The 9,447-nt window shown below is 35.1% G+C and overlaps 1 protein-coding gene across 2 annotated transcripts in view; it reads right to left on the bottom strand.

Annotated features, from left to right (window-relative positions):
* Positions 1-5,598: 5,598 nt before the first annotated feature.
* LOC114331061 (gephyrin) overlaps positions 5,599-9,447 on the bottom strand; it is a 69,572-nt gene continuing 65,723 nt past the window's right edge. For both annotated transcript variants that reach the window (XM_028280536.2, XM_028280537.2), the window contains exon 2: positions 5,599-7,534. In XM_028280536.2, coding sequence (XP_028136337.2) covers positions 5,694-7,534 — 1,841 coding nt within the window. In that variant the 3' untranslated portion in view covers positions 5,599-5,693. The remainder of the gene's footprint in view (positions 7,535-9,447) is intronic.

The raw sequence follows: 9,447 nt of genomic DNA, 5'->3' as shown, positions 1-9,447 counted from the left end.
TAGAAAAAAATATCCTAGCCTGCTTATTGATGGAACATGCACTTGTCATAATTAAATTCATTTGGTGTGCATAGCAATGAACGTAATTTGCAAGAGGATATGTCTCCTTAATAATTTTTTGCACACCATTTAAGCCACCACTCATAACAGATGCGCCATCATAACTTTGAGCAATTAATTTGTTTGGAGTATGTTTTAACAAGGGATTTAAAACATTTAAAATACATTCAGCGATTGACTTAGCATCATGTCCGCCCGGCACGTAAAATCTCCAAAATCTCTCAACTGGTCGTCCTTTACACAAATATCGGAAGACTATAACTAATTGAAATTCACCAGCAACGTCTGTGGTTTCATCGGCAATCACTGCAACATAAGGAGAATTTTCAATTTCTTTCTTAATTTCCTCGTGGTAAACATCTAACATGCACTCCAGTAGTTCATTTTGTGTTGTTTTTGAGGTACCTTTAAAAGATTTCGAACTTTGAATGTGAACCTTTAAGTCGTTGTCTAATTCAGCGCTAAAATTGATCAGCTCCTTAAATATGCCTCTGTTGTCTGAATTTTTCGTTTCTTCGTGACCTCTTAGAGCTAACCATTGATTATAGACACGGATCTGTGTCTATAATCAATGAGCTAACTCAAAAGCTCCACAAAACCTTATACAATTTATGATTTGATTCAAGACATATCTATTCTTATCTACCTGTTCATTATGTTTAATTAGAGTATCACGATAAGCTGAATTTAATTGGGTTTTTATATTTAACTTACCAAGCATTGAAAAGCTAAAAACGTTATTCATGTGCACTTTAGATTTTTCATGAGATTTCAATTTCTCCCATATATGTACAAGATCATCGGTGCCTTTGTTTGACCAAGTCTCGTCACCTCCAAACAAAACGCATACAAGACAGAACAGTTTATTTGTTCGCAACCACACAACCAGCTATTTTTATCATAAATAGTTTTATTAAACTTATGACAGCGAAGTTTTTGTCCATTTCCACTTTGTTTTTCAATTTTTAAATCGGGTAAAGGCGGACCGAGTTCTTTAATTTGTAGTTTTTTTTCTAACGAAAAACCACCAAAAGAGTTTTTTAATATACTAAGGGCCTAGCCGGGTAAGATGGTGAAAAGTGCCCCCAACTCAATTTAAATTCCATATAGGTCACTTTTTAGCACATATAGAGAAACTCACTTTCTAAAATTTTTAGCCCCCTAGGTGGTCACGTGACCCCCCTAGAGCCTAATTAGGCTTTTTATGTTTTTATTTTTTATCTCAGCCGCGTCAAGAGCTAGCCAAAAACTTTATTTAAAAAAGTTGTAAGTTTCAAAAAGATCTATATGAAAATTTTTTTTTAAATTTTTTGGCGGGAAATTCGAGTTTTTAGAACAATTTTAAACTTTTAAATAACTCTGAAAAAAAAACTAAGACACCCGTTTTTACGAAAATCAATTAAAATGTGTATTTTTGCACAGTCATTCACCCTGAATTTTTTCAGATTTTTAAAATTGGTGAAACGTACCTTTAAAAATAAAAAACCGCCATTTTTTCGGTTTTTTTTTTCGTTTTTTGATATAATTTTATACATATTTTTCAAAAAAGGTAACACTGTCACTAGAATAGGTAAAAAAATGAAAAATAATTGGGGTTTGCTTAATAAAATTTTTCTGTAAGGCCATCCATTTTCAAGATACAGGGCGTTGAAGAAAACAAAATTTTACACATTTTTTACGATTTTGCCGAAACTACTGGCAACATTGCAATAAAATTTGGCAGGTTTTAAGAGGTAGTTATTGTGCATTTTTTGACATACAATTAAGAATTTTATATTCATCATTGGCGCGCATACGGGTAATGGTCTGAACTTTTTAAAGAAAAAAAGATGGTACGCCACTGACATATTTCAAATTAACAATCATTTTTAAATTTCTCGTTCCATTTGCGACAAAAAATCTATCTTCCCATTTTTTCATACGACGCACATTTTTTTTTGTTGCAAAAAATAAAATATCTTGACGCTTCCAAAGTATTCGAATTAATTTTTATAATGGATGTACGAGTTCATGTATGTATAATAGATGTAGAAACTACTAGAAGTTCGAATACTTTGTAAGGGTTAAGATCTTTTATTTTTTGAATAAAAATGGCGCGTCGTATGAAAAAATAAGAAGATAGATTTTTTGTCACAAATTGAACGAGGAATTCAAAAACGATTGTTAATTTGAAATATGTCAGTGGCGTACTATCTTTATTCTTTAAAAAGTTCAGACCATTTCCCCTATGCGCGCCAATGATGAATATCAAATCCTTAATTGTATGTCAAAACATGCACAATAACTACCTCTTAAAACCCGCCAAGTTTTATTACAATGTTGCCAGTAGTTTCAGCAAAATCGTAAAAAATGGGTAAAATTTTGTTTTCTTCAACGCCCTGTATCTTGAAAATGGATGACGTTACAAAAAAATTTTATAAAACAAACCCCAATTATTTTTCAGTTTTTTACCTATTCTAGTGACGGTGTTACCTTTTTTGAAAAATATGTATAAAATCTTATCAAAAAACGAAAAAAAAACCGAAAAAATGCGGTTTTTTATTTTTAAAGGTACGTTTCACCAATTTTAAAAATCTGAAAAAATTCAGGGTGAAAGATTGTGGAAAAATACACGTTATAATTGATTTTCGTAAAAACGAGTGTCTTAGTTTTTTGTTCAGAGTTTTTTAAAAGTTTAAAATTGTTCTAAAAATTCGAATTTCCCGCCAAAAAAAAAAAAAAAATTTTCGTATAGATCTTTTTGAAACTTACAACTTTTTTAAATAAAGTTTTTGGCTAGCTCTTAATGCGGCTGAGATAAAAAATAAAACCCTAAAAAGCCTAATTAGGCTCTAGGGGGGTCACGTGACCACCTAGGGGGCTAAAAATTTCAGAAAGTGAGTTCCTCTATATGTGTTAAAAAGTGGCCTATATGGAATTTAAATCGAGTTGGGGGCACTTTTCACCATCTTACCCGGCTAGGCCCTTTGATTCATTGTCAAAAAATAAATTAAACGTAGAAAATAATCAAAATATTATTTTTATACCTACGACACCCACGACCACAACGCACTAATAATTACAAATTAAAAAATATAGTAGAGTATAAACACAAATATACAATACAGTAGTAGATAATAAACACAATAGCGTCAAGCGAACGCGTAAAGAGACTAGAAATAGATCTAAAACATTGTATCTTAAGATCCACTAACTTCCTTTTCGAGATTTCGAGCCAGGCACGGAGAGTCCAATTTAAACGTATATTAAAAGTGTAATGCCGCTCTATCTCTGTCACTTACACAGGATGCTCATACAATCTTTCTCTTTTCTACCGAGCCACTATGCCGTTCGGCACTGGGATTTTTGTGATCTTCATCCCTTATCCGGTCAGCTGTGGGTGGCCAGAGTCGGTAGATTTGCATTGCGCTACACAGTTGCCAGATTTGATATAATTTATGAAAATAAAGAGAAATAATCACAAAAAAAAATTAACAGGCATTAAGATGTTTTTAAGATAAAAAATATGTTTCTGCATAGTTAGCAAGGTAGTGCCATGGCTCTATGGCACTACCTCACGGGCCGCCACTGCCCTAGCAAACATAAAAAATCAATTTTTGCTGAGAAGTTGCATCATGAGTAGTACAAACAAACCCCTTAATTTCGGCATTCTCAGATTTATTTATTTTTTTGTACTTACGATCACGTTTCCTTCAATTTTGAACACTGTGCGCCGCACAGTGGGGCAGGAGAGCTAAAAAGTTGGCATAAAATGAAAATACTAAACGCAGTATTTTCTGTCGCATTCATTTTAATTAAATAGTACACAATCCTGCGTATGATTTGGCATCATTTTTTTCCCATTAAATCCCCCTCCACCAGTTGCGACGCGTCGCAAAGGGCACATGGTCCCGTGTTAACAATGCATAGGCCGCGATAACGTGATTCGACTTACGTTTGATCCACTTATTTTAAGTCAAAAGTTAATTTACTAGTAAAATTGGCTACGGATATTTGATCTTCAGGAAAGTGACAATATTATTACAGATGTGATATAATAATTAAGTAAATATAGTCTCTTATAATATGTTGTTTAAAATTACCTGTAAAAAATATCAAAATATGCATTTTTCAAAAAGAGCAAGTGATTTGTTAGTGTTCCCAGACTGATCCAACTTTAATTTTGTTTTATTTTGAAAGCTTGAGTATCATTCTTTAAAAAGTCATTTTAACTTTTTGCTCATATTTGCTCCTTTTTTCATAATTTTATTTTTTGTGAGGTTATGTTGACCTAATTAAATTGAATAACACTCTCTTCTAATTTTTCGTTATTTGCACAATTCAAGCATAATAATTCAAGAAAGTGTAGTAGATCCAAAACAAATTAAGATGTATTCCACTTGTTGTTGATTAGTAGTGATCCACTGATCACAAGCAAAAGAAACATAAATAGAAAGAAATTAGAAGACCTGCCAGTGGAAGCACTGCATATTAGTGCATAATATATTATGTTCAAATCTCCGAATGTGCAAGATGTTGACGTCACATCTGATGATGATCTGTAGTTTAAGTTTTTCAATATTTTACCTACAAAATTTTATGTTATTCTTATAAATAAGCGGTAAATGGTTTTAAAGAACAATTTGGTTAAGCAATTTTTCAAAAATAATGTTAACACAATTGTTTTGAGATATAAATAATATTAGATAATAAATCTACATAAAAACAAGTAAATTAGACTGTAGATTTATTTTAAATTAAAATGACTAAACTTCAAATATCATTTAAATCAATATTGATAGTAACTACGGACATGCAGCTTTGAAAATTTTGAGCAAAACATTTTTTGAACAAGCCATCTTTCAAGGAAAAATATTTGTAAAGCGAGGCCCAGGAAGAAGAAGAACATCCTGGTTAAAGAACTTCAGAACCTGCTTTAACACAACATCTGTGCAGCTTTTCCGCGCTGCTGCAGATAAAATAAAGATTGCCATGATGATCGCCAACATTCGTCACGGATAGGCACATTGAGAAGAAGAAAACATTGAAAAACATCGTTTTTCTTTATGTACACACAACTTATAATATTTGAAAAAAAAATTGGCCATAATATATCGACAATGATTTAATGCCAACTTATCTCTTGCCCCACTGTGCGCCGTCTCTATGACTATTGTGAAACAGGTACAAATCTCATGATGTGTATCTCAACTTATCACGATATATGTATCGATACCGATCTCAACGTGAATGGGGTTCTTTAGATGAAAGCATTATATTAGCTATACGCTTTAAGGGCCCCATTCACGTTGAGAGCGGTATCGATACATGTATCGCAACAAAGTTGCGGTACACGTAACATGAGATTTGTATCTGTTTCACGACAGTGATACAGATTTCGATAGAGTTGTAGACGACGAAGATAGAGAGTTGTGATATTGAGACAACCAAATAAACTATGAGATTTGTATCGCGATACTTATACTTGCGGCATGTATCGATTCCGATCTCAACGTGAATGGGGCTTTTAACATCATTTTAACTTCTTATACACAGAGAACAAATATAACAAATTTATTAAGGAACTGGCAAGTAAACAATCACAAAATTCGAGACCTGATATAAGTAACAATTTTCTTAATTAAAAAAATAAACTACATCAGGTGATCAAAAAGTAGTACGTTTAAAGTTGTGGACGGGTCACCTTTTCTAACGATAGCCAAACCGTTTGCTCCAACTAGACTGTTTAGTCTGCTGCTGATCTGATTTCCGGTTGACGATAACTTAAACTCGCCAATCGTTGGATCGAAGCTTACTTGTACTCGGTGGTACTCTGGTCGTGAATCATTATTAACTAACGGTGAGTTCTTAATTTGAATCGTGGGAAACTCGTAGTTTGCACAGTGTTCCATATAGCGTAAAGCAGGGATGATGTACAGCAGACAAGTTACCCCGCAAGATACGGGATTACCTGGTAATCCAAAGAACTTCTTTTCTTTTCCGTGGTAAGTCAATGTAGCGAACGTTGTGGGTTTCCCTGGTTTCATATTAACTCTAGCGAAGTGGATTTTTGCTCCAAAATCTTCTACCAAGACCTGTTTAAGAACATCGAATTCGCCCATAGAAATACCACCACTAGTTACAATCACATCGTTGTTCATAAATGCTTTTTCTAAGACAGCTTTAACGGAATCCGGGTCATCTCTGGCGATACCACAATCCATTGAGTCGTAGCTGTACTCTTTCAATAAATTCATTAAAGTAAATTTATTGGCATCCCTAATTTTGCCAGGAGCCAGTTCTTCTTTTGGATCACCTATTTCGTTTCCTGTAGATATTACCCCAACCAACGGACGCTTGAATACCTTCACTTCTGTTTTACCCAACATCGCTAAGACTCCCACATGTGCAGCCTTGATCTGCTCATATTTGTTCAAGACCAAAGAATTGACCGCTACATCGCTGCCTATCTCCCTAATATCTTGTCCTAGTTTAGGTGCAATCTCAATGTTGATAACAAGTTCCAGGCTGCCGTCTGGAGAAGCTTGAACTATCGAAGTATCTTCCACTTGAACTACAGCATCGGCTCCAGGCGGCAAAGGTGCGCCTGTGGAGATTCGTATCGCTTCCCCCGACTTTAGTACTTCTCCGATGGGTGCGTCACCTGCCGCTGCTACTTCTTTGATAGCTCTCGTTCCTGCTCCGTCCGCAGCTATTACAGCATAGCCGTCTTTTATGGAAGCCCTAAATGGTGGAACCGGTGCTAAAGCATATACATCTTCTGCCAAAATTCTATCAACTGATCGATCGAAAGCAACGACTTCTGTTTCGTCGGTAGGGGTACATTGAGTTAGCACTATTTGAGTTGCTTCTGGTACTTCTATGAGGGGATAAGGAGATTTGCGACTTCTTGATGCAACTTTATCGATTTTTACCTTGCTTGGGGTAAATCCTAAACCATCGCCTCCACCTTTGGTTTGTATGCTTTGATGCAGCAAAACAACAAGATCTTTTTGATCGGTCAATAGCGCTACAGCATGTGGTATACAGCTTTTGACGAAACCAAAGCATTCGGTTGCCCCTTTTTTGCTTCCTGGCAAATTTATAATCACTGTTTTACCTCTAATACCACAAACCGCCCTAGAAAGCATAGCCATATTCGTGATGGCTAAACTATTCGAAATCATAGCATAGCTAAGACCGGGAGCATCTTTTTCTATAACTTGTCGAGTTGCCTCTGGAGTAACGTCTCTATTGGCGAATCCAGTACCTCCAGTTGTCAAAATAACGTTACATTTCTTCTCATCGCTCCAGTTTAATAGAACCGATTTGATGTCTTCTATTTCATCTGGAACGATTTGTTGAATGACTTGAACTGATGAGTAATTTTTTAGAACTTCTTCTTTCAAACTTGGGCCAGATGTGTCTTTTTTAGAATCTCTGTGACAAGTGTCGCTGACAGTCAGTATGCCAAATGTTAGAGGTGTCATAGTTTCTGAAAAAAAATAAGTATATCAGTTAATTTATTTCCGACAATTTATTGATTTTTTCATTAGTCTAGAACGGTTCCGTGAATAACGACACTAAGTAACGAAAATTGACTTCAAAGGATGTAAATTTTCTATTGAAAGTGAAGATCTATCGTAAAGGCCATTTTTTGTGCCCCCTCCCCGTAAATATCGATGGAGTTCATGACATGATTTTACCAGACGGTCGAAAACTACAAACAATATTTGAGGCACTAAATATTTCATTTGAACGTATCATATCATATAAATGTAAGTAAAATGGATCCCAAAATGTCTGAATCGTGTAAACAGTTCGAGATTTAGGTTATCGAATTAGTTAAATACCGCCTTTTATTCACCAGATCTGGTTGAGGAATCATAATTGGAAAGGAAATGGAACTTCTGCTAAAGAAAAACCTGTAAAACTTATTAATGGCAATGATTACCCACTGACCATCAATAAAGAGACAAAAGTAGAAACCTGTGTTACCAGTGACGTCCATAATTCATCAGACGACAACATTCGATAATTCCAACGACAAATACGACCAAATGATTACAGTTGCTGGTCAGTCTCTAAATCATGCATAGATAAGTAAATTTTTTCGGCGGTATGGTGACATCTTCGTACCGAAAGAAGGAAAGACAGGAAGTATTACCGTTATCAGATATAGATAAAATCGATACTGGCAATGAAAAGCCAATTCGTCAAACAAATCCTTTCAACAAAAGCTGAAAGGATTGTTCGGGAAATAAAGAAAGACGGAGTGATATAACCTTCTACTAGCCCATGGGTATCTGCGGTGGTCTTGGTCAAGAAGAATGACGGTGCTACAAGGTCCTGTATGGACTACCGTTCGTTGAACAATGTTACCAAGAAAGATCGTTGGTTAACCTTCTGCCTCCGATCGACGACACGTTGGAAACATTGGCTGGAAGTAAATTTTTTTCTACTTTGGACATTAAGTCTGGATATTGTCAGGGTGAAATGGACCCGGTATATAAAGAAAAGACAGCCTTTACCACAGGGTATGGATTGTAGCATTCAACATTTTGCCATTTGGACTCTTCGCCAACTTATGTTAAATCCTAAAGTGTCACCTATTCAAAGTAAAGTTAGTTATGTAGGTCATTTAGTCAGCAAAGAAGAAGTGGCCATGGATAAGGGAAGAACCGATTCCATTAAGGAGTGACCAAAACCGACTGACAAACATCAAGTGAGAAGTTTTCTTGGGCTATGTATTTACTCTCGGTGATTCATTAAGAAGTTTGCAGATATCTCTAAGCCATGCGACTTACAGAGGAGCAAGATATTACTTCTGGGATGAAACTGCCTCTTTCTACAGTCTTTGAAACCTTGAAGAAGCATTTAATGAGAGCACTAATATTACGGTATCCACTGCCAAAAGGAGAGTTTATCTTAGATAAAGATTCATATATGGGTATTGGAGGAAAGCAATATCCGTTTCAAGTAGGACATAAACGAATTCTTGGATATTGCTTTCACCCATTTTACAACATAAATAAATTAACCTTTCATTATCCATGTCTGTCTGTTCATCAGTAAACACAGCTCCGTTATTAGAACAGATATAATGACAAATGAGGTGTCGAATGAAAGCTTATAACCCAAAGATCTAGAGTCGTAACCGGAAGAACTGTTTTAAAATCTCTGAAATAGTACAAGTGATACCTATATATTATTCGACGCGCCTTATGAACACGAGAAAAATATAGACTTCCTGTTAAAAAGTTGTAACAGGAAGTGACAAATTATAGTAGCAGAAATCAACGCGTATTGAAAAGTCGAACTCGAATATTTAGTTCCGGTTTTGATTTCATTTCCAGTTAAAAAGTTATGACCGAAAGTTTGGCAAAAATGACTCCAAATTAATGAAAT

This window comes from Diabrotica virgifera, chromosome 2, assembly GCF_917563875.1.
Source record: "Diabrotica virgifera virgifera chromosome 2, PGI_DIABVI_V3a".
NCBI classification, from domain to species: domain Eukaryota; kingdom Metazoa; phylum Arthropoda; class Insecta; order Coleoptera; family Chrysomelidae; genus Diabrotica; species Diabrotica virgifera.
This window is presented reverse-complemented; position numbering and strand designations above follow the sequence as displayed.